This window comes from Salvia hispanica, chromosome 4 (genome assembly GCF_023119035.1).
Source record: "Salvia hispanica cultivar TCC Black 2014 chromosome 4, UniMelb_Shisp_WGS_1.0, whole genome shotgun sequence".
NCBI classification, from domain to species: Eukaryota; Viridiplantae; Streptophyta; class Magnoliopsida; order Lamiales; family Lamiaceae; genus Salvia; species Salvia hispanica.
Window position 1 is genome coordinate 41,156,947 of NC_062968.1, and position 26,376 is coordinate 41,183,322.

Below are 26,376 nucleotides of genomic sequence, written 5' to 3' on the forward strand. Positions count from 1 at the left end.
GCATCTTTTAGTATACAAACCCCAACAATTAACCCCCTGGTCCAGGAATATCTTGAGACTGAATTAATGCAGGAATAGTTTAACAATTCGGAGCTGAGCCAGTCTGTTGATAAGGAGGTGGCAGGATGGTGTGAAACCCTATTAACTCGGAACCTGACAGATGAACAGATCAATGAAGCGATCATGGCATTCTTCCACCAACCACTGTCATTCGAGTCTACGGGGTCTGTTCAGGTTAAAGGTCCAGACGAGGGAACAAACTTGGATGAGATAGCAACAAAGAGTCTGGAGAAAAACCCCCTGCCCCAGGAAGCCATCACACCAAAGAAGGAGTTGAAGAAACTACCCGAGACCCTGAAGTATGCCTACCTTGGGGAAGATGAAACATTCCCAGTGATAATCAACAGCCACTTGACAGCGGAACAGGAGAATGATCTATTGGAAGTAATCCGGAGGAACAAGAAGGCCATAGGGTGGATGCTCTCCGACCTGGTGGGAATCAGCCCTGATCTCTGCATGCACCACATCCGACTGGAAGAGGGGGCGAAGGCGCGTAGAGACCCACAACGCAAGCTAAACCCAAACATGAGGGAAGAAGTTCTGAAGGAAGTGTTGAAGTTGCTATCCTTGGGGATTATTTACTCCATTCCAGACAGCGAATGGGTCAGCCCAGTTCACATGGTACCAAAGAAGTCAGGAATACAAGTTGTGGAAAATGATAAGAATGAATTGGTGCCTACTAGATTGGTGACTGGATGGAGAATGTGCATTGATTACAGGAAGCTTAATGAAGCCACTAAAAAGGATCATTTTCTTTTGCCATTCATTGACCAGATGTTGGAAAGGTTGGCTGGAAAGCAATATTTTTGCTTCCTAGATGGATACAGTGGATACTTCCAGATATATGTGGATCCGGAAGATCAGGAGAAGACAACTTTTACCTGCCCGTTTGGTACTTATGCGTATAGAAGAATGCCGTTTGGACTATGCAATGCACCGGGAACATTCCAGCGCTGTATGATGAGCATCTTCTCAGACCTGTTGGAGGTATGCATTGAAATTTTTATGGATGATTTCACGGTGTATGGAAATTCCTTCGATGCATGCTTGGCCAATTTAGATCTACTGTTGAGAAGGTGTCAAGAGAAGAATTTAGTCCTAAACTTTGAAAAATGCCATTTCATGGTACCTGAAGGAATAGTCCTCGGCCATGTAGTCTCCGAGAGAGGGATTCAAGTGGATAAAGCCAAGGTGGATGTAATCTCGAAACTACCCTACCCCACGAATCAGAAAGGAGGTTAGAGGGTTCCTGGGTCACGCAGGTTTCTATAGGAGGTTCATCAGGGATTTTGCAAAAATTGCCCAACCGCTAACGCATCTCTTGCACAATGATGTGGAATTTGATTTTGATGAAGGATGCAAGAAGGCGTTCCAGATGCTGAAGGATAGACTTGTCTCCGCCCCGATAATCCGCGCACCAGACTGGAATTACCCCTTCGAAGTAATGTGCGATGCGAGTGATTTTGCAGTAGGAGCAGTCCTAGGTCAAAGGATTGACGGGAAAAGCTATGTCATTTTTTATGCCTCGAAGACCCTCAACCAGGCTCAGAAGAACTATGATACCACAGAGAAAGAGATGCTGGCAGTGGTGTACTCATTCGAGAAATTTCGACCGTATCTGCTAGGGTCGAAAGTAATAGTCTACACTGATCATGCTGCGATTAAGTATCTCCTGGCCAAGAGGGAGTCTAAGCCAAGGTTGATTAGATGGGTGCTGTTGCTGCAAGAATTTGATTGGGAGGTAAAAGACAAGAAAGGGACGGAGAACAAAGTTGCAGATCATCTGAGCCGAATATTCCAAGGGGATACGGATGAAGCCATACCGGATGCCTTCCCCGAGGAACATCTTTATTATATATGGAAGTCTGCTAGGTCTATTGACTGGGAAGCAGTGTTCACAGCAACAGGTCTAGGAACATCAGACAGGGGGAAGCGTCCGATGAATGCAGAGCCATGGTTCGCTGACCTGGCCAATTACTTAGTCACTGGAGAACTACCAGGGTCCCACGAAATTTCCCGGGCCCAGAGAATGAAGCTGAAGAGTGAAGCCAAATACTACTTCTGGGATGATCCCTACCTCTGGAAGATGTGCTCAGACCAGGTTATCCGACGATGCATCCCGGAGTGGGAACAGAAAGATGTTTTGAACCACTGCCATGCTTTAGCCTGTGGGGGGCATTTTGGGCCTAGGAAAACTGCCAGGAAAGTTTTGGACAGTGGATTTTATTGGCCGACTCTGAACAAGGACTCTTTTGAATTTTGTCAAGTCTGTGAGAGATGTCAACTGACCGGGGGAATTTCTAGAAGAGATGAGATGCCGCAAAATCCGATAATAGTTTGTGAGATTTTCGATGTTTGGGGCATGGACTTTATGGGCCCTTTCCCATCTTCATATGGGAATACATACATTTTGGTTGCGGTAGATTACGTATCCAAATGGATAGAAGCAAAGGCTACACCCACCTGCGAGTCAAAGGAGGTAGCTAAATTTCTGCGGGCCAATATTTTCAACAGGTATGGGGTGCCCAGAGCCATCATCTCGGATCAAGGTACGCATTTTTGTAACCGCACAATAGAAGCTTTGATGAGAAAGTATGGTGTACATCATCGGTTATCCACACCCTATCATCCCCAGTCGAATGGTCAAGCAGAGATTTCGAACAGAGAAATCAAAAACATCTTGGAAAAGATGGTGAACACCACAAGGAAAGATTGGAGTAAGCACCTCGACGATGCTCTCTGGGCATATAGGACTGCTTACAAAACGCCAATCGGGATGTCACCGTACAGATTGGTGTTCGGGAAGATGTGCCATTTGCCCGTGGAAGTGGAGCATAGGGCTTACTGGGCTGTGAAAGAGATGAATATGAAGGCACAGGACTGTGAAGAGGAACGGAAACTGCAGCTACAGGAATTAGAGGAACTAAGACTGGAGGCATTCGACTCGGCCATGTGGTATAAAGAAAGAACAAAGCTCTGGCATGATAAGAATCTCCGAGTCAAGGAACTTCGTGTAGGGCAGAAAGTACTCCTTTTTCAATCCCGGCTGAAGCTAATGCCTGGTAAGTTGAAATCCAAGTGGATAGGGCCATACACGATCATTGGCCTTCGAGCAAATGGAGCTGTAGAGATTCAAGGAAGCGCCCCAAACTCAGTTCCTTTCCTGGTAAATGGGCACAGAGTGAAGGTATACAGAGATAATACAGATATGCATGTGGTGGAAGAGACGCCACTACATGCATCTGCTATTGTTTCTTAGGATGGTCAGGCAAGTGGATATCCTTAATGAATTCCTAGGTCAGGTAAAGTGGGAAACAAAAATTTATTTTTGCACTGACCTAGGAAATCTTGAGGATACTCATTTGCTATGTAAATAGTTCAGTTGCTTTCTAAAAACAAGAAAATCCAAACAAATTAAAATTTTAATCTTCCAAAAATATTTTTCGAAGCACCAAACTCCTTGGAGAAATTGCTTTGTCACTCATGATCTCCGACCCAGGAATTTGGTGTTTCATTTCTTGTGTTCTAAATTGCTAGGGGAGGAAGAGCCTTGCAGATAGGAGAGAAGGCGGTTGCCTTTTGAAATTCGAATTCCGCTTTTCGAGGAACGTACAGTTGCTTGCATCATATTGCAACCGTTCGCCTGCCACTCTGAAAAAGGCTGGAGATATTTGATTTTCAATCAGAATCAATCGTTCACTTTTCCCTCTACTCTCATAATTCTCTCTCTAAATAATTTTCCCTCAAATCGTTTCTAACCCTAACCAAATCTACCCCAGAAAATTGTGAGTCTGCAGGTAACCATGAAGAAAACACAGGCAACCACAGGGAGACCCAGCCGCCAAACAACCGCCGGCTCAGCCGACCTTCTCGGCGCTCGATATACTTTAAGAATGGAATCCGACTTCTGTGCCAGATTCCTCTACCATCAAAAGTCCCGATGAGGAGGCATTCTTGAAGGAACTGGAGGAGAAGTTCGGGAGTAAGGAAGAGGCCGAGAAGCTTTTCTCCCGTTTCTCGATGTTCCGCCAGAAACCGCCGGAAATTCCTGAAGAATCAGTGGCCCAACCACTGAGTTCAAACCCAGAGGACTCCAAAACCCCAGATCCGACTCGTGCAGAAACTGGGCCGAACCCAGACATTGCAGAACAGGGTAAAGGTGGCATCGAACTCGAGGAGGAAAGCGTCAGCGGATTTGCAGACGAAATTGACAGGATGGCGGTGGATCACTCTTTAGATGGAGTCGCAAGTGAAGGTAAAGCATCTGATTTACAGTTGATGGAGGGGGAAACCCCTGTGGTTGAAATTGTGGAGGGGGGGGGAGAACCCCTATTTCTTAGAATGTGGAAGGGAAAACCCCGAGTTTATATGTGGAGGGGGGAACCCCGTTTGATTCTGAGGGGGCAACCCCGACTTTGCTTGTTGAGGGGAAAACCCCAGTTGTGTCCGAGGGAGAAATCCCTAACAAACCTGAGGAGGAGACTCCTATTAAATTTACGGGGAAACCCCAAGTTCACCATCTGCTGAGGGAGAAATCCCTAAGAATTCATCGGGTACAATCTGATGGGCACGACCAGCTCCAGCATCACCACCACCGAGCTATACTTTACTGGGTGCATGTCTAAACGCATCAAGGTTCACCTTGGATATTGGTTAGCCCAGGCCTGCCATCAGATGACTGCCAACCCCTCCCGCCACATGTACACCTGCCACCTTCTAGGCGCCTACATAGAGCGCAACTTCGTCATGAAGATTGGGAAGGCAGAGTCGAGTGTCACAATGTGTGAGCCCCCGGAGCTATTCAGCATGGAGTACTTTTTCAACAAAGGGCTCTTACACATGGAAGGGAAGGAGTTGTGTTTCTACAACATAGGGGCCAACGTGGACAAGGTAAAGCGTGAACCGGAGCTGGTGGAAGACGTGGTGAATGAGGACGTGACGGAGCTGCGGAAAGAAATGGCCGTGGTGAGAGGAGATATTTGGGAAGTCAAGAAGGCGCTACAGGAGATCAAAGGGAGTTTGGATACCCTGGCTGGACGCTCATCTGCCCAGAATGAGAGGATGACCGAGGCGGTCGAGCTTATGCAGAAAATGACAGTATGGTTGGGAGAGATGTTTCCCCACATCAAGGAGAACCGACAGCCCGGTCCGGGAAGTTCCTCCCAACAGCAGCTTCCACCCCTCTCCAAGCCTTCGGTAGCCCCACTCGTGTCTCCATCCTTGGCGTCTGTCTCTGTGAAGAAACCCCTGTCGAGACCCCGTTATTACTGAAGAGGAAGCGTCGGCGTCGCTGGCAAAGAAGAAAGTGAAAGTGAACCGCCCCAGCATACCATCCAAGTCTGGCTCCCAAGGGAAATTGACCCAGAATTGAATCCCCCCGTTAACCAAGTAAATTTTACATTTCAGTCATTTCATTTTGTTTTCTGTTTTTGTATATCCGTGTTGTTTGTGCTGAGCATGTTTAATTTTTATCTTGTGTTCTCCCACTTAGCCCAATCTTTGGTCTAAGTGTGAGAAGTTTATATGTTTCTTAAGCATGTTTTTTTTTTTTGTGATTAGGTGTTCATCTCCCACTTAGCCCAATTCTTTGTCTAAGTGTGAGAAGTTGTGTATATATTCAGTATGTTTGTTCCTGTTATGTCTTTGTTGTCTCTCACTTAGCCCGTTGTTCGGTTTAAGTGTGAGAAGTTTTAATACGTTTTATTTTGATTGTGTGCACCAACTCCCTCATTTCCCCCCTTCACTAGGATAGCTTGGGAACAAGCTGGAGTGAAGTGGGAGAGTTAGTGCAGTATGTGCTCAGCATGTGAAGAAATTCTTAGGTCTAGGAGTTCTAGTTTTTTTTAGGTTATGTGTTTTAAGCATGAATTAACAAGGATAATAAGGCAAGATTCCCTTAGGGAGAGTAATTGAAGATAGGATGCACTACAACTTTGATGTCTCTTTCCTTGATAAGCTAAAATCGGTTTGAAGGAGGCAAGAACGATAGAAGCTGCATTAGCTGACCTAATTGTGAAGCCCCACTATTAATGTGAGTTAGAAGCCTTAACATTGAGTGCTAACATAATAAAAGGGGCTGCTACCTGATGCTTAGGGAGAAGAATTTAGAGAGGAGATATTAAGAAAATAAAAAAAAAAAAAAAGAAAGAGAAAGAATTTCAAACCTGGAGGCATAAGCTGGACAAAGACCAGAGGAGGAAAATATAAAAATAAAAATAAAAATAAAAATAAAGAAAAAATCTGGACGAACAGGAAAAGAGGATGTATAAGCTGGACGAAGTCCAGGAGAAAAAATTAGGAAAGGAGGGTAGAAGGAGAAAATTCTCATAACCCGAAACATCAGTTGCAAGAACTAACTATGAGCGATTGATCCTAACATCCCTGGTGAGGAATGAGTGATCGAGCGAATCTAACAATTAGCAGGCTAATGGCTATCTGGACGAGCTGACAAACCGATTAGGTCGAAGAAGGGAAGGGGAGGATTTGGAGAGTGTAGACTATTGGATTGACCTTAAACTTGTGGGGACAGCTGCCCAAAATCTGAACTAATTCATGCCTATGTGTTTTATTAAGTGTTATTGTTTTTTCTTTTTCCTTCATGATTAGTGTCTAGGTGTAGGAGTTCTCTTTGGTCAGGGAATAACCATGCATTGAAATTCGCCTTATTTCTCTTTTCTTGTCTTTATACTTGAGGACAAGTATGTTTTAAGTGTGAGCAGTTTGATAAGGCTAATTTCATGCATTGGTTAGAGGGATAAATTATGTGATTTTCCGGGTCTAACAAACCTTTTTGAGCCAGGTGAGTAGAGAAAATCGAACAGAGATCGCCTGGTGGAGGAAGCTGGCAGGAAAAATGAGTTGAACAAGGAAGAGCGCTAGACAAAAGAGCATCGAATCGAAGGGCAAAATGGGCATTACAAGAACAGTCTAGAAGCTCTATCCATTATAAAAAGGAGCACGCAATCAACATGAGAAAAACTTTTTCCAGTTCCTAGCTTAGTTTTCTACTTTTTATACACACTCACACACTTGGGGAAAATCGTAGGGGGGTTCTCATTTCATCGGAAATTTGGGTGCAACACCGTCTCCACGGAGGCGAAGAAACGATTGTCTTTTATTTTTCTGTCTACTTTTGGTATTCGCCGAGCCCTCGCTGTTCGAGGCTCGACCTTGTCTATTACTATCGTTGGATACTTTGTATTTTGCAGCTTTTTAGTCGTACTCTACCTTTTCAGAAAATGGTCCCCACGTCTAGTTTCTTTCCCAGGTCTAGGTTAATTTAGGAAACTGTTCGTTCGATCTGGCAATTGTCTCGCTCTATTTCGGTTAATATGCATGCTTTTATGTCTCTGCCTAAATCTATCTGTTAGAGTAGAATATTTCAATTACCAAGTCTAGGAATTAAAGCTCAACCCCAAAAGTTGTGTGGCAGCAGCCAAAAAAATAGTCCCCGAGTCTTCGAACATGTTTACTTGCGCATTCATCTCTGTGGATTCGATCCCTACTTCCATGTACTAGTTATCCTATCTAAAGCGGGTTGAGGGTTTTGAAGAGGGAGTTAAGGGAGTGATTGTGTGCCCAACGACAGGTAGCTCAAGGTTCTCTGAGTTCCTAGATCCAGTGTCTAGCGGATTTCCTGGACCGAGGGTTTTCTTCATTATTTTTTAGAACACGCTTTCGCTAACCATCATTAGCTTCTAAGTCAGCTCTTCAATGATCATTACCCAATCTATCAGGATTCTTAGGCAACGAAATACCCTCACCATTTGATAAGTCAAAGTAGATTTCAATTAATATTGTATGATCAATGTTATGTCAACAATGATTAAGAAACGACAATCACCAAGACCTCGTCTTTCACTAAATAGCCAAGAAAGACTTATCTCACTGTTTGATCCTTTCAGTGCTATACCACACCGACATTGTTCATTTCCTTAGGTAAGGAAACTTTCGGACTTACGTTGCAACCTTTCGCGATAGGTGGTCCAAGCCTATCTAGGTTGTGAAACAATTTTCCTTCAGCAAGAACCGATAAGTTATCTACTGTGAACGCCGCTCACAACTCGTCTACTATGCAGAAGACTTAGACTCATTTTGCTTCTTATTTATTTAAATATTACGTCTTTCTCGAATTGCACACACTTAATTGATCATGATTGATAATCAAAAATTAAGCAAACCGCTCAAGAGGACATCGACTAACTGATCCAGCAGACACGCCTTAAAATGTTAAGCGAAAATTTGCAGACGGATCAAGCGGCAGAAATCTAACTGATCAAGGCGAATCCTAAAGGTCAATCTATGTGTCGTCGGACGTGCAATCCTAGAACGAGGATCCTTCAAAGCCTTAACCCACAATACTATTAGCTAGTAAAGGGAAGTAAGGGTCGAATCCCACAGAGATGAAAGTGTTTCAACATGTGTCGCGGGCATTTTGGGATGGCTGTTGCCACGCTTTAAGAGTGGGTTAAGATTTTGTCTACTTGACTAGGGCGGATTCAAAAGAAGCTAATCTAGTTGATCAACTAAACTAGCTGCGCAAGGACTGATTGATCACTTATGATTTTTGACTCATCAACTGGACTGAGCTATGCTAAGGTTTGATCTACCTACGATAACTCCTAACTGATCAACTGGATTAACAAACGAAAACCACGCTATGGGACGGAAAAGTAACTAGGACTTGAATTTACGCTAACTACTAAAAATACGACGAAAAGAGAATCATATTGAAAACTTTCCCGAAATGGCTAAACAAAAGGTAAAAGCAAGTGGGGACCAAATCCCTTAACTAACAAATTCTGCAAAAGCTGCCGAAATGCAAAGGTGGTGTAAAAGCTGCAGATCTGGACCCTAACAACTAATTACTTCATCTTCTTCATGTGATCGACGAGAAAGAGCATATACAGGATTCCAGACATCATTAAACATAGCCAATTAGAAAGCAAGTGTAAATGGGAAATTTAAACCATAACCCCCAAATCTAATCTACTTGACCAAGTGAAATCAAGAAATGAACGGTAATAAACCATAATCTTGCAAAAATCGAACAGAGGACTCCTCATCAGCTCAATCTAACATGGATCTTCCGAAACTAACAAAAACCAAACTCAGATCTATGAAATAGAACGTAAATAAACTAGGTCTCAACCTCCTAAAACTATCAATTGCGAAAAGCATCCAACAAAATGTAAACGAGCTACACAACGCAAAACACAAACAAAAACATCCATGATTTAAAATTCAAACAACTTCAGCAAGATCAAAAGACAAACATTCAGTTTCGGTAACAGCAATCACACAAACGAACTACGAAATATCCAAAATGTAGCAATTGTCTCAAAGTATGAAATTAAAACTAGGCAGAAATTTAGGATTGTTTCTTCGCCCTCGTAGGACGGTGAGACACTATGACAACAACGTACAACAACACCAACACCAGCAAGAATTACTTCCTTCCAAGTGCGTAGATTTATAAACTCGATTTGAAGTGATGTGAGCTAAGAGCGAGCTAAGAGAAGCTCAAAAATGAGCACCCCCCCTCCCAAACTCACTCATTTCCTTTTTCACCTCATCCCTTTATATAGGGAGGCCGAGGGCTCTAATCCCTAGGGCACTCCTTCCTCGGATTTGAGGCTTGTGCCCTCAACAGGATCTCTTGGAATATTCTCTCTTCACTCTAGCTCAGGCCGCCATCTTCATGATTCCACTTGATCAGTTAGGCGACTTAAGGTTTTCACTTCAAATCTCCATGATTCTCCGTCTGCCGGTTTGATTTGCACATTCTTCGAAACCTGGCAGATTTCTACGCACTTGAACTCAAAATCACACATTAGTTCCCAGATAGTATAGAGATTCACCCCAGAACCGATGCATAAAACGAGCCTTATCAATATTCTGTTTGGACTTGTACTAACTTGATGCTCAATTGAATCATTTATAGTCAAATAGATGAATAGGCAAACATATAGACATTAGTCTCATAAAATTTTCGTCCCTCCCCTGGTACACATAGGGATTGAAAATTCCTATCCCTCTTTAAGTATGATTCTGCCTCTTCTCCATTCAAGACCTATATATTTTGATGGGTTTAGCTCACTCTAAAATCGAGGTACGAGTTTGAGATAAAGTCAAAAGATTTGTGGTCCAGTATTCAAGATCATCACATGGAGAATGAACAAGTTATCTTCTATTCTTTTGGAAAATCATTCAGATACATGCTTAGGTTTTAATTAATCAAAAGAATGATTAAATTTAAGTTCTATGCAAGATACATGTAGTTCTATGAAAGATACATGTTTATTTACACGAACGATTTACTCTAAATAAGCTGCTTAATAGATCAAACTCCAATTTATTTGTTTTCCCATTGTAAACCCCATTAATTGGTATCAGGGCCTGTTTTTAGGCCCTGATTATTTAGATTTAATTTCGTTCTTTTGTTGCATGCATGATTATTTGATTTCAAAGCGTGTTTTTCAAGTTAGATTTATATTTATGTATCAAGAACATGAAGAACATTCGAACTCAAAACGAACTTGAATTTGAGAGAATACGAGAAGTGCGATCCATCGGCGATTGTACCGAGACAGATCGCACTACGTATGATCTTAGAAAAGAGATGACAGCTCGTTGTGAGCTGAGGGACGACGATGATCTGGGGCAACACATAGATGAGCGAGAGCTTGAAAGCCGGAGCCCTAGCGTGGCACACACGAGGAACGGAGATGTCGGGATGGGCATGGCTGGGCTGCTCGTTTGAGAGCAACTATCTTACCCGCTCTTTCTAACGATAGAGAGAATGGTTGATCACGACTGAGGAGATTTAAGATTATGTAAGTTTAATGTATCTAAGAGCAAAAGCAACATTATTCGAAATAACTAAAAAAAAGTCTTAGCGGAAGCATTTAAGAAAAAGAACAACGTCATGAAGAAATGACTCATTCGATACAAGACATCGAGTAGACTTCAGAGGCTCCACTCAACACTCACCACGACTTGTCATATTGAACCTGCATATTTTTAAAACACATGCATGGATGAGTATTACTCAGTGAACACATGCCAAAATAATTTCATAAAATAGATCCGTCGAGACCACATTGAGTGATGTCGGTGTTTTAGTTTAAAAGGCTCAAATACACTAAAATATTCATTTCAACATCTTAGGTAAATATTGATGGATCAATCACAATTGGCACATCTTAGGTAAACAATGATGTATGTCAACATTAAGATCCATTTTCGTTACATCCCTAGAATTCCTTTTTTCACCTGAATTTAAACCATTATTTTTACACTATTTTTTATTTGTTTCTTCTCGAGTATTAATAAAACCAAAACCAAAACTCGTGTTTCTTATTAGTATGACACTCAATGATTGAATATCTTGGTACTGACCATTACTTTTAGTACGTGGGCAAGACAACAATGCCAGATTACTTGCTTCTCCTCCCAGATCAATCTTTGAAGTTAGTTGTGGCGTCTTCTTACCTCAAACTACTATCATAGCTCACTCAGCAATCTTCCAATTACTACAACCAAACGTCACAGTGTACCTTCCACATCATATTGTCCAATTGAAAACAAATTTTATCTTTAATTCAAGGATATGTCAGACTCAATTCAGTTATATCACGGATCCACTGCATGTCACTACCTTCACATTTAATTTACCCGCACTATCGAAGGGATCTTCATCAACCAGATGGACCTTCCCAAAATCACCAGAAACAGTTTTCCACTACGTGCACATTGCTGCATTAATATAACGACGCTCCATAATTGAATTCACATTATACCATCAGACGTATTGTACTAAAGACTAAAGCCTCTCCATTATCATCAGACATGGTAGCATTTTATGTCTTTTTGTCTTTCTATATTTTGGGCACCTCACGCTAATTTTCAAACTACAAAAAAACATCACAACTCCATCATTTAACTTGATCCAAATTCATACTCGATTTTTATCTTGCACAACTCTATTTCCCTTTGATATATCTCTATGTTCCATACGTTGTGCGACCCCGAAGCAGATGATTTTGGTTCTCTGTGTTGTCAACCATCATTTTTGTCTCTACGGCACTGATAACTATAACTGTCACTATACCAATCCAAATTTTTTGGCAAAGACCATAGGAAAATTAGGGAACAAATTTCATTAGTGAATTTTACACTCACTTCGTCACTCCGTAGCTGAGTCGTATTCTTTTTTGGGTTGTTCCTATGTAGTTGAGTCATTTCTTTTTTTGGAAAATAAACAATAAATCTATTCTCTTTTACTTTATTCTCTCTCCATCTCTCTACCTTTTTCCTTTCTACTTTATTATCCCTTTACTTAACTCACCTAAAATAATTTTTCTCAAATTCCGTACCGAAAAGAAACATCTCTATTATAGAGGAACAGAGGGAGTATTAACCAAGTCCATTTACACGGTAATAATATTGAACTCTATCTTATTGATGGTTTCTAATACATCTCCTTGAAGATGTTCATCATCTCCTTTGTCGATGTTGTTGTAGTCATGTGATATGCCACATCTTTGGACAACAACAACTGAAACGTACTTTTCGCTTTTGTTAGGGTTTATAGATTGTAAAAATGTTTCGAGTTATTTTGTATATATAAAACTCTACCGCTTTTGTTAGGGTTTATAGATTGTAAAAATGTTTCGAGTTATTTTGTATATATAAAACTCTACCGCTTTTGTTAGGGTTTATAGATTGTAAAAATGTTTCGAGTTATTTTGTATATATAAAACTCTACCGCTTTTGTTAGGGTTTATAGATTGTAAAAATGTTTCGAGTTGTTTTGTATATATAAAACTCTACATTCTTTTTACTCCATTAATGAGAATAATTATGTTTCTGTCATGATGTAGGTTATTCATATTAATATATATTCGGTTTTATAAATGATAACTTTAATAAGTAAACAAGTCAAGGTCTTCTACATTGTAGACTTAGTAGTGGAGAGGTCGTAACATAATGTTTTGAATAGGTCATCACAGTGATATACTTGGTTTTTCCATATGCTTAGATATTTGATATTGCTCGATTTACTATATATTTGGCCAAGACGTAGCAATATTATGTCTTTTTTTATCTATTTGTTTAGTATTTTGACCGTTTAGTGCTAGATGCGTAGAAAAAGATAGCTTAATTAGGTGAAAATGGATGAGAAAGTGGATCGCATGATGTTTGTCCGACTGGAGGTCCCAGCGACTCGCTGGGATAACACCAATCGACTCGCTAGGTGCACTCCAATTCACTCACCGTAACTGCCGATGAACCAGAGTTTCTGGCAACTCGCTAGGCAGGGACGGATCTAATGTGCAAGGAGGAGGGGCAAATGCCTTCCCTCAAAATTTCATATCTATGTATAAATTCTATTGTAGAAAAAAATTAATATTAGTTTCTTCTTTAAATGCCCCTCCTCAAGCACTTCGAATATCCCCATATGTATTTTTGCCCCTTCTATGATCATTTTCTAGATCCGTCCCTGTCGCTAGGTGCACATCCAACGACTCGCCAGAATGTTATGATGCCCCATAACGATTTGAGCAATTCATTGGAATGCACCGTCTTTTTTCAGCCCTAAATATAAAAGGCATTGGGCACGTTTTTCAGGTAATTTTTCAGCATGATGTTTTCATCCAAGAGCAAGGAGAGAGCTGTTGTGTAGAATTTCATCATCAAGACGGAGGATTATCACTGCTCGATTCACCTCTGAGATAATTAGCAATAGTTTTTTTCACCTATGTTGAACTTGATCTTAATGAATATATTTCGTTTTGGACTTGTGTGGCAAAGCATTTTTTGTGGAGATTTTTGTTGAAGACTACTATTATTATATTTGATTAATTGATTTGAACTTTTTCCTATCTCTTTTTATAATTTTGATTGTTGTTTTGCTTTTATTATTCTTTTGTTTTGCCAGCTTTAGAATTATGATTGTGTGTCAATGTTAATCTAGAGATATGTTGCTTTTCGTGGTTAAATAAACAATCATAACTTAGATTATTAGCACTCAAGAAAGGGGATACCTTAGTGAGGTCTTAAGTCTTAGAAGCTATAGGAATTAGATTCGAAATATTGAAAGGAAACTTTAATATTAATCAACTGTTTAGGTACACTTAGAGAGAGCTTATTCTATGATAACGACTTTTATAATAAACCTAGAGACACAAAGGTACAGATTTGTTGATATAAAGCAATACTAAGTCGTTGTTGTTGGATCCTAGAACTCTATATTTTTTCTCATATTTTCTAAACACCAAATCATCCCTTCTTTCGTTCTTATCATTTTTCTTAAATTAATACACCATCCATCTCATAAAAATATGTGCACATTCTATTTTCGTCCGTCAAACAAAAATATGTACATTCCATTTTTGGAATTAATCCCAATTTGTTAACCCATACATCAGGTTATTTACGACTTATACCACCATTAAAACACTAATAATAATGGGGTCCCACTATCCACTAAGACTACTTTAACTACATTTCTCCTCTTCTCTCTTAATTTACCAATTTTGTCTTAATTCTCATGTCATATCATATGCCATATTTTTATGGGACAGATGGAGTAACTAATTAAGATTTTAGAAACCACACTCACATTTGAATTGTCTAAATAGTAAAAGATTATGATTCGAGGAGCTAATTAATTTTGTAGATACGATACTCATGCTTGTTGTTACCATAATAACCTCGTACACTTGCGGTATAATTCATTGCTAAAATAAAGGCAAGTCACGCATTTGGTGATGCAGTTGATTTCTTGCGGAAGTAAAACAATTTCAACACCTAGATAAGATTTGACTATCTACCGTGAAATGTTGCAGTTTTTGTTCCAAAATTTTCTTATCTAACGAAACTATTAACATTGGTCAGGTATAGCACTGAGTGGATCAAAAGTTGAGATGTGTCTTTACTATAATCTACATAAATACGAAATCTTGGTGATTAGTATCTTAATCTTTGTATATATACGTTTTTAGTTATACACTACTTTGACTTATCAATAGGTGTCACGACTGCCCTTTCTATAAGTTCGGTTGAATCGTGACTAGTGGAAATTTTAAGAAGCGGGGAAGAAAAAGGGGAAACAATCAATGAGCTCGCAACATGAATCAACATGCAATTTTAACCATTCAAATAGAGTATCCAATCTCAATATTTCAACAACTGAAAGAAACTATATTCAGCAATACCAAAACAAAAATGAAACAACGTTCAACGAAAGCATTTGAGAGAAGAATAATACTATGTATGAATACATAATATATTCAGAATATTTTATTTGCTACTCCTTCCGGGCTCCATTAAATATCTCATATTTCCTTATTTGGACGGTCCCCAATCAATGTCTCATTTCACTTTTACCTTTTTCAATAGTAGACTATGTCCATTAACTCATTCTCATTTATATTTTATTATAAAATTTATATATAAAAGTATGACTAACATTTCACTTATACTTTATCTAACCACTTTTACTAATATGGAACATTTAATGGGGACATGAGGGAGTATCTTCTTCAATGTTATGCTGAACGTCCACCGCACTCATCTCCCTCTCGCGGCTGTCACCCGTTCACCATTGCTTCTGTCACCGTCCTTGCGTCGCCGTTCAGAGCCCGATGGCATCACCGCAAGCCCGCTCCAGTTCAGCGGCTGCTGCTTCTCCGCAAACCATCTCCTTGCGCCCTGCTGCCCGACTCCTCTTCCCACAGCGCCGAACTGCCCCCTGGTGAGCAGCTGCAACTCCGAACTTACTCCTTTCTACCCTCTCTCTAATTTCTCTTGTTTTGTTTTGCTGCTTGAGAGCGAATTTGTGCACAGAAAATTTTGAGAATGGCGTTATGGAAGGGAAAGAGTGAAGTTAATTGAGTTTTTATATGGTGGCCTTTTGTATACGGGTTGGAGAAAATCAGAAGTCTTCTTTGAGCTGATTGAGAGACGCTGCTGGTCCTGGAGAAGAAAATACGCCACTCTTTGTGAAGGAAGAAATATTTTGGGCTCAACAAATATAATTGACGTATTGGGCTCAATATGATGATTGTAAGCTAAATCAATTAAATGGCCCAACTTTTGTAGTTAAATTGGACATTGGACTTTAAGCTCTTCACTTGAGTAGGCCCATGTTAGTATTTCATTTCAAGTGACGAAACATATTCTCTCGTAATAACTTGATGTTGTTCCAAGTGAGTCCCACGGTTCAAAAACCGCCGGTTCCGGTTCGGCGATTGGTGGAACTGTAACCGGCCCGGATACCGGTTATCCGGTTTCGGTTTAACCGCCGATTACCGCCGGTTCCGGTTCCGGTTTATAACTGCCAGTTTTTCAGCGGTTCCGGTTCAATTTTTTTTTTTTTTTTTAAATTTTATAGTTATAACTTTTAAATTCTATAGTAAAATCCAAAGATAATTGATAACGATAAATGATAACGATAAAGAATTGCAATTTTATTGATTTGAAACTTTGAATGTATTTCTATAATACAATTACAAGTTACAACTTACAACTTACAAGTTACAAAATACAACAATACAACTATACACTTGAATTTAAAATTTAAATACAAAATTACAATTTACAAAAAACATATTAAAAGTAAAGTTGAAACAATTAGAAAAAAAAAAAGAAATAAAAGGAAAAGGACTTGAGCTCAACTTAAATTTAAAATTTAAGTTGAGGTGCCTACGTATCCTTAATGCTCAATTGCATTGTGGAATCAAAGTCCACGTAGTTCTCTTACCTTGCTTACCTTGTTGGTTGGCGGTTGACGGCGGTTGGCCTTGATTCTTCACCTTCATCCTCGGTGTCGGTGAAGGTTTCCTCACTCTCTTCACGAGCATCCCAATCTGGTTCTTGCGCTCTGTTTGCAGCTTTTCCCTAATCATCAAGTAACATCACAACTTCCATATTTCTCGCGGAGAGTTTGCTTCTTCTCACGTCCAAGACACATGCTCCAACACTGAAAGCGGACTCGACGGCAACGGTGGAAGCCGGGACTGCAAAGATCTCCTTAGCCATTAACGCAAGTATGGGATAATCTTTCTCGTGTGTTCCCCACCACTCTAGGACATCGATTTGGGCGGGTGTAGGACCTGCATCACTTAAAGTATGGTGGCGTGCTTCCAAATAAAAATCTAACTCGCTTACCGATCCCATTGAGGTGTGCCTTGAGCTTGAGCCTGTGCCGTAGCCGTATAAGTCGGCTAATTGTGATAGAGCATCGGGGTCATCATAAGCAAAACCAAAACCGGTTTTCTGACACGAACCGGCGATTAACCGTCCTTTTTCAGACCTACGCCTGCAACCCTACGAACCTACCGGCGAACGGCTACATATTCCCGGTTAACCGGCGGTTCCGAATCGGCGGTTAACCGCCGGTTCCGGTTGCTTACTTTTTGAACCGTAACCGGCCCGTAACCGTAACCGTAACCGGATTTCAAACCGGAACCGTCGTCCGGTTCTGGTTCCGGTTCCGTACCGCCGGTTGGAAACCGGCGGTCCGGTTTGGTTTGGCCACCTCTACAAGTGACAAAACACATTCTCTCTTTGCTCAATCGATCAACAACGCAAACACATCATCTCCATCCAATAAGCCACCCAATGAAACATGTTTCTTCAAACAAAAGACAACAGATAACATTGTACTCGATCATTCCCACAAAACGAATTTCTCTTGCTCATCCATAAAAGTAAAATTTTTCTTTTATTCGACAAAAGAAAACAAACGCGAAAGTCGTCTTTAACAAATGATGTCCTTTCTAGTGCAATTAAAAAGTCGGGGTGTTACCATAGATGCTAGTTTTATGTAATCTAGTATACCTAATATATTGGAAGATGTAATTAATATCTAGAGGTGCTAGCATTGTTATTGCACTAAATTGTGTGGTAGGGTCCCGATTTGATAATATCCGGATAAGGAGTTCAAGAAAAGATTTTATTATTCAGAAACCCGACCAATTGGAATTTATTACATGAGAAATAAAATTTAATTTTGAACTAGACCACTCTTGGATATATATTAATTAAATAAAGTCCGTCGCAGACATAAATTAATTCATGCATATATTTTAGAACACGAGAAATTTATTAAGTAAAGTGGAAATCCGGATTACAATATATAATTGGGCGGACAATAAAAATTATTTTTTATGATGGTACAAAATAATGGACTTCATTTAATTGGTGAAAGTCAAACAATTTTAATCCATCCAACCTTCGTATATCCCTAACCTAACACATTATTATAACTATATAAATATTAGACTAGATCAACGACAAAAAGAGAATCAGATTTCAGAAACCTTAGCTTAGTTTGGAACTTAGATTTCTTTTCCCTTTTAGATTAGTTCCGATATTTTTTTATACGCTTCATCCACATGAAAATCAGAATTTGAGTTTGGGATTAGGTTAGAAGATTTGTGGTAGAGTACAGAACCATGGAGAGACGTAGCGAGCCAACTGTAAGATCTGGATATGTAAATACATGTCATATAATTTAAATTTCTTTAATTACTAATTGTGCATTAAAACCCGTTCTCTACCAAAAATGCATACTCATACTCATGTGTGACGGAAGAGGTATAAGGATCACAATGCAAATGCAGGGTCATGTTAATAGAAGCCAACTAAAAGAAGCAAACCAGAACGCCAACCTCAATAATGGACGTCTATATACATCTACAACATTTTTTAAAAAGTTAACACTTGGAACAAAAGTTTGTTGTACATAATTTCCTCAGCAATACAAGGGTTGTATCAAAAGTTCAAACTAACGTTTATAAGCAATCTGTTTACTCAAAACCAAAAACAACTCTGCACACTCTAGTCTCTACCTATAAGCTCTTAAGCATGACCACATTGTAATGTACCTTTACTCACCCACTTGAAGTGACCATTATCAAGATAGCTCAATGTTAGCCTCACATTGAATCATGGCACCAGCCAAGCTGCAACCTAAGTTATTCACACATTCTGTCCCCGCGGAACTATTCATTGAGTTGCACTGATCCGGAAAGGGGAACTTGCTCAACTCGTCGTCTACTTTCCCTTGTATGCCAAGCAAAAGAGTTCTAAGCCTCAAGATTTCCGCCTCAAGAAAGGCTCGCTTCTCCAACTTCTCCATCAAAACCTGGTTCATGAGCCTCAACTTCTTTGCTTCTTCCTCCAAATGAGCGGCTTGTGCCTTCTTCTTCTCCCTATACTTCCTCACAGCCTCCCGATTCCCCAAATGCCTCCTTTGCCGAGAAATTGGGATCTTCTCATCCTCCTCGGAGGGGATGACACGAGTGTGTGTGTGGTAACATGTGTGAGTATGTTTAGCATCCGGGCCGGGAGGATTGCAAGTGTGAGTGTGGTTGCAGGTTTCGTAATTTCTCAACAAATCATCAAGAAACGGATCGGATGAGAGCGATGCTTGGAAACTACTAGAAGAATCTGAATTTGGGCCTAGTACATGCTCCGAAACCTCGATCTCTCCATCACCATCCATTATTTCTTCAATCCCTAATCGAAGACTTCTTAACCAACTTTAAGATTTTAGAAATTCAAATCTAAATTTTACAAAGCTTCATCAAGCAAGTAATCATCCATATGACCAGTATTTTCACTAATATAAGAAAACCAAAAGATAAGTAAAATTAACAATGAATCATAATTTTATCAGCAACAAAGGCAAATCAATCCAAAATTTGCTAATATCAATTATACATAATGCAGAATAAATAATAAATTTTTAAAAATCTTTGCTTTCCTAGATAAAGAATCGAAATTGAAGTTAAAATTTTTCCAAATCTTTACCGATCAACAAGTTTTAACCATTGTTTCATGAACTTTTGTCATTCATCACAAGGAACCAAAAAAAAAAAAAAAATAGAATCAAGAACTAACTAAAATATCAGTACCAGAATTTGGTTAGCTACGTAGAGTAGAAACCAAAATATATCAATCAAAAAGTTTACTAATATTATTCATTTAGAATGAAATTTTTTTGTTTTACCATATACAGAGAAGCCCGCACAAGAACTGAGCAGCTGAAGACAAAATTCGAGCTTAAACGCAAAGACTATACAACTTTTATTGATCTCATCAAAGTGGTAAAGAGAATCAGAATTCTTGTAGCCTGTGGGACAAGAGAATACCACAAGGATGCCATCTTCCACTAAACAAAAAAACTACAAATAAATTATCAATTGATTTGCTTTTGTCTGTGTCTTGCGCACATCGACACTGAAATCTGTCTTCATTTCTTGATTTGCGGAAGCATCAAGATCACAAGAAAAAGAAAAATAAAAGCCTATTTCATGCCTTCTGCATCATTTTATAAAAATGTTAAAGTCAACTTATACTACTCCCTTCTTCCCATAACAAGAGTCACTTTTTGTCACTTTGATATGACCTATAATAAGAGTCAACTTTTATATAAGTAGTCTCACATCTCAATAACTCACTTCACTCACATTCTATTATAAAATCAATTAAAAAAATGGACTCATATTCCACTAACTTTTATAATCCACTATTCTTTAAATTTCTAAAAACTTGTATTCACACTAAATGTGACTTCTATTGTGGAACATAGGGAGTACTATTTTATACTCTAAGGTGGTGTTCAGTTTTATCTAGTACCAAGATATAATATAGGATTGAGTTGTGAGATTATTTTAGTCACAAGGGGTTAGTTATGACTAATTATCTCATGATTGTCATCTATAATTAAATTGTGAGATTGAATCTCATGAACCAAATGTACTACATATTTATTCCGGTATACAATCTTACAAATCGAACACCCCTAATACTTCGAATGTGCCTACACTTATTAATCACCATAAAACATTTATTATACATGTAGCGGTTATTTGTTAGATCTAAGTCGATCTTAGCTTATCTTCTCATACTTTATTTGATTAGTTCTGGCTGGATAAAAGAAAACTAAATATTGAACACGATTTGATTCCGTCCTTCCGCAGCAGTTTTCGTCTTTCGATTTGGGTTTCCCCAAATCACACTATTAAAATTAGTACCACTCCCTCAGTCAACTTATATTACACACTTTCCTTTTTAATTTATCTCAATAAGGATAACACATTTTTATTTTTGATAAATTTTTCTCTTCAACTAACACATTCAACCACTTTTTCTCTTTTCCAGTAAATATTCAACTTTCTTTCTCTTCATTTAATACTTACATCTACTCTTTCTCTCTCCAAATAACTATATTAACCAATAATTTTAAAAATCTCGTGCCGACTAAGAAATGTATCATCCTAACTGAGACGGAGCCAGTAATATTTTTTATAATGGTCCCTAGAAAAGATTTGTTTTAGCTTTTAAGTTTTTTAACTCAAAACACCATTTTAATTATCTATAGTACTATATTGCTTTTTAGGGACCTTTCAAAAATGCTGTTGCATACCTATACATATATTTACAAATATTTTATTCATACCATGTTACCTTTTGATTGATACTCTCTTATCCTCACTAAATATTCTATATTAATGAGAGTCTTCAAAATTGCCCAGTACTTATTCTTATAGAAATATAATAAAAATTCTAATTAAAATTACAATCTAAAAACATTATAATAAACACTACAATAACAACGTAAAACACATTACATAAAAACACAAAAAGATACAATAAAATAGAATTGATGGGATTGAAACGGAAGAAATTGAGAAGTGAACAAAAGACCTAGACTACTTTCAACAATTTATATTGACTATCTTGCTAGCTACATGAGGTTAGAAATTTGGGCTTCCACATGACTAATTTAATGTGTATGGCTATCTTTCAGTTGTTCAATTAAAGTGATCTATTAAAGATTAAAGTTTCAGCTAAAAGTGTATTTATTTGTTATGGAAATAAGTATAGATATCATATGAGATTTTCTATTTGATGAGTGACCAAATAGAAAATAAAGGGGTTTATATTTAATATAAATATAAGCTAGGGTTATGGCCCCAGACGTCAGAAGAACATTCGATATCTCTGTATTCTCTAGGCAGACTATTGCGAAGAATGTCTCCGATCGTTTGGAAGATAGCCGCTGCAAAGCAATTCCATCATTCAATTCGTCATGGATCAAGGTACGCTTCCGCTCTACAGTTTATGCTCCTTCTCCGTCGTTCTCGGTTAATCATCATAGAGAGCTTTATGTAATTGTTCACTCAATTATTTCAACAAGTGGTATCAGAGCCACTCTATTGATGATTTTCTGAGAATTGGGAAAAGGAGAATTAGGGTTTTGATTTTATGAATAATACTCCCTTCGTTCGACAGTAATAGAGGCATTTCATTTTGTGCACTCATTTTGAAAAAATAATTATAAACAGCTAAAGTGGAGAAAAAGTAAAGTAAGAGAGAGAACCTCCGTTCCACAATAATAGAGGCATTTCATTTTGCGTACTCATTTTGAAAAAATAATTATAAATAGCTAAAGTGGAGAAAAAGTAAAGTAAAAAGAGAATATTGGAGATAAGACTCTTCTCTACATTATCTTTCACTTACTTTACTCTCTCCACTTTAACTATTTAATATTATTTTTTCAAAATTGAGTGCAGAAAATAAAATGCCTCTATTATTATGAAACGGATGGAGTATATGCAAGAGTGTTGGCGGCGTGTATAATATACCTAATCAGGTTCATGAATTTATGTTTTAATTTCTTAATTATGCGCACCGATTTATGCTAATGAATTGAGATCCATGTGAAATCTATTGGATTATATTAGAAATCGTTGAGAAGATGGTTTTCTTTTGCGATGCCGAGAATTGAGAATTCAAATAAGGTGTTGCATTGTAATCTTGGTGAATTCACTGTGATTATGCTTCTGACAATTTACTTATGTTAATGAATTCTTCCATTATGGTAAAGAATGAATTTTATAATTCAATTAATATTATGCACCTCCTACAGTTCATGTTTAGTTGATGGATTAATTCTCAATTCACAGTTTAATGATTATAAAAACGGGACCTTCTGTTTGGCAACCTTTTTCATTTATGCTTGTCTCGTTTGTTTTGGTCAACTGTAATTCTTTTGAGGAATTGAGATTTATGATTACATGTGTTTGATTATGCGTGCATGTTAATATGCATATGTTGATTTTGGGGAATTCATGTATTTATGCTAGATGAATCCACAAAATATAGGGTTTGAATTTTTTGGATTTGTTTAGTTATTTATTTTGAGGTTGATGTTGTTTTTGGTCGTTATGTTTGTTGCTTACGATCTTGGGAACATCAAGATTCAGAATTTTTGTAAATTTTGTGAAAAAATTGAATATAGAAAAATTATGCAAAATTTCGTCAGGAGTCAACAATTTGCTGGGGAGTTATTGGACTGGCCGTCAGGATTCAGCGACTTGCTGAGTTCGCGAAGTACGCGAACCCAGTGACTCGTTGGCTAGCCACTGTATTCCGGAAAGTTAACAACGGCTTGCTTGCAAGCGTTTGTATTCGGTTTTAAAATTTTAAATTCAATAATTTTGGTGCATCTCATGTTCCTTTTATTGATGTGTGTATTTTAATGCGGATATTAGTCGGCCCAAAGGAAGATTAATATTTGGCACGAGATACACATACATTTGGTGATAAATACGTGACAATTATTCATGTAAATAGTGTGATGTCCAAAGGTGGACACTATTTGACATGATTTTGTTGTTAGTGTTTGATCACTATAAGGAGGTTGCCACTTGCAAGTTCACATTACTGTCAAAAGACTTGATGTGGATGTTGTGCTCGGAACCTCGTAATGTTTTACTAATTTTCAAAGTAGATTAGTCGAAGCAAGACGTTGCAAAAGTAACCTCTCTTGTCTAGACTTCTTTATTGCGAATATTAGGACGGTGAAGTGTGTGTGTGTGTTTTAATGCGTATATTAGTCGGCCCCAAGGAAGATTAATATTTGGCACGAGATACACATATACTCGTGGTGATAAATGGGTGACACTTATCCAGTTTTCGTGTAAGTAATTGTGATGCCCAAAGGTGGACATTGCTTGACATGATCTTATTGTCAGTGTTTGATCACTACAAAGAGGTTGCCACTTACAAGTTCGTATTAATGTCCAAAGACTTGATATGAATGTTGTGCCGGTACCTCGAGATGTTACCATTTTATTTGAATTTTGTGATTTGAGCATTGCAATTAATTTGGTTTTGTTCTCTATTCAATTATGATATCTGCTTCTGCAGTTTCTTCCAACATGAACAATATGTTAGTGTTGAATGGGTCAAATTTTAAGGATTGTGAAGATTATATTTTGATTGCTCTGGGTTGCATGGATCTGGAATACGCGCTAAGGATTGAGCAACCTACTTCTCCTACAGACGGTTGTACTTCTTATCAAAAGAGAAACTACGAGAAGTAGGAATAATCGAATCGTGTAAGTCTACTGATCGTTGGGTTTAGCATCCCAGAAGCCTTTCGAGGCACTGCATCTGAGTATATCACTAAGGCCAGTGAATATCTTGCCAAAATTAAGGAACGTTTTGTGAAAAACGATAAGGTTGAGACAAGCGTGCTTGATCTCAATAAATAAGGGCAAGGGCAACATAAGGGATCACATTATGAAAATGTCTCACGTTGCTTCACTTAAGATTGAATTCTAAAGACTTGTTTGTGCATTTGGTGTTGCACATCTGGTCAGTATCTCAAGAAATAAAGTAAAGGGCATTAAGAAAAAGTGTATTGAGAATGCTGCTATGGATAAGGGTTAATCACAAAGGTAACAGCATAAGGACAATGATAGTTGTTTTTTTTTGTGGTAGACATGGATATAAAAAAGAAGAATTGTGACAAATATCACGCATGACGTGCAAAGGAAATTACAATTCTTGTTTTGGTCTGTTCTGAAGTTAATTTAGCTTTAGTCCCTAATGATATTTAGTGGGTAGATTTTGGTGCTACTACTCACATAAGGTTATCAATGCAAAGGCTGTCTGAGCTACCGAAAGTCAATTAATGTTGAAAGATACATCTAAGTGTGATATGACAAATCGGTGCAAGTATAAACTATTGGGCATTATAGATTGTTATTAAAGACTAGAATTTTTTGGTTTTGAAGGATACTTTATTGTACTGTCTTTTAGACAAAATTTGGTTTCTATTTCTGCTTTGGACAAATTTGGTTTTTCTTGTTCATTCAGAAATAGTAAAGTTCTTCCTTCAAATAATGCTAATATTATGGGCACTGTTTCCTTAAGTGCATATAACAATCATTGTATGCTCAATTATGTTACTTCGTATTCAAAAGCTTTACATGTTGAATAAAAATGGACTAAGAAAATTAAATAATGAAAATTTGGTTAATTTATGACACAAGTGTTTTGGTTATATCTCAAATAAAGGATTGTGAGACTTGTGTCAGATGTTATATTGAATACACTTATCTTTTCAGAACTTGATTTGTGTATTTAATGTATCAAAGGAAAGCAAGCCAAACATAAGAAATTAGGTGCCAATAAAGCTATACATTTTAGAACTGATATATACAGACATTTGTGGTTCATTCCCTTCGGTTTCTTGGAATGATCAACAATATTTTATATCATTCATAGGCGAATATTCTTGTTTTTGGCACCTATATTTAATCTATTTAAAATCTGGGTCATTAGACAAGTTCAAAATATTCAGGGCTGATGTTAAGTTCCAACTCAACAAAGGCATTAAGAAAATCAAATCTGACCGTGGTGGCGAATACTACGACAAAAATGACTGTTCAGGTGAACAATGTCAAAGACCTTTTGCCTTCTATTTGGAAGAGTGTCGGATCGTCCTTTTGTAGACCATGCCGGGATCGCCTAGCATGAGTGGTGTAGCTAAAAGACGAAATAAAACTCTTAAAGATATATGAAGGAGTATGATTTATCATTCTTCCTTGTCACATGCTTTGGAGAGAGGCATTAAAGACTGTAGCATACATTCTCACTTTGGTTATTCAGAAAAATTTAGGGATTTTTAAATTTTATGATCACACAAAAGGAACTAATTTTGGGACGAGAAATATAGTATTCCTTGAGGATGTTGAGTTTTGGGTGAAGAATGTGTTAAGGAACATTACTTTTGAGGAGGAGTCTGCATAGACACCTACTACTGCTTCTGACAATGATCAGGTATCAATTACTATCTTTGAAGAAGAAGCATATTAAGAACCTCAAGATGATATTGTTGTAAACATTCAATCTCATGTGGATGATATCATTTAAAGTCAATCTCAACAACCTCAATTAAGATTCTCGTCAATGATCACAAATTTTATGAAGTAGTTCTTTCATTTG

At 38.2% G+C, this 26,376-nt stretch overlaps 1 protein-coding gene across 3 annotated transcripts; it reads right to left on the reverse strand.

Annotated features, from left to right (window-relative positions):
* Positions 1–18,760: 18,760 nt before the first annotated feature.
* Positions 18,761–20,420, reverse strand: LOC125185105 (basic leucine zipper 23). Of its 3 annotated transcripts, none has more exons than XM_048081582.1 (2): positions 20,084–20,420; positions 18,761–19,590 (listed from the first exon to the last, which is right to left on the reverse strand). In XM_048081582.1, exon 2 carries the CDS (start codon positions 19,574–19,576, stop codon positions 18,986–18,988), a length of 591 nt encoding a protein of 196 aa, XP_047937539.1. In that variant the 5' UTR covers positions 19,577–19,590; positions 20,084–20,420; the 3' UTR covers positions 18,761–18,985. The 3 variants fall into 3 exon arrangements, with proteins under 3 accessions (XP_047937539.1, XP_047937541.1, XP_047937540.1); XM_048081584.1 differs by having other exon boundaries at positions 18,761–19,581; positions 20,084–20,147; XM_048081583.1 differs by having other exon boundaries at positions 18,761–19,601; positions 20,084–20,104.
* Between the last annotated feature and the right edge of the window lie 5,956 nt (positions 20,421–26,376).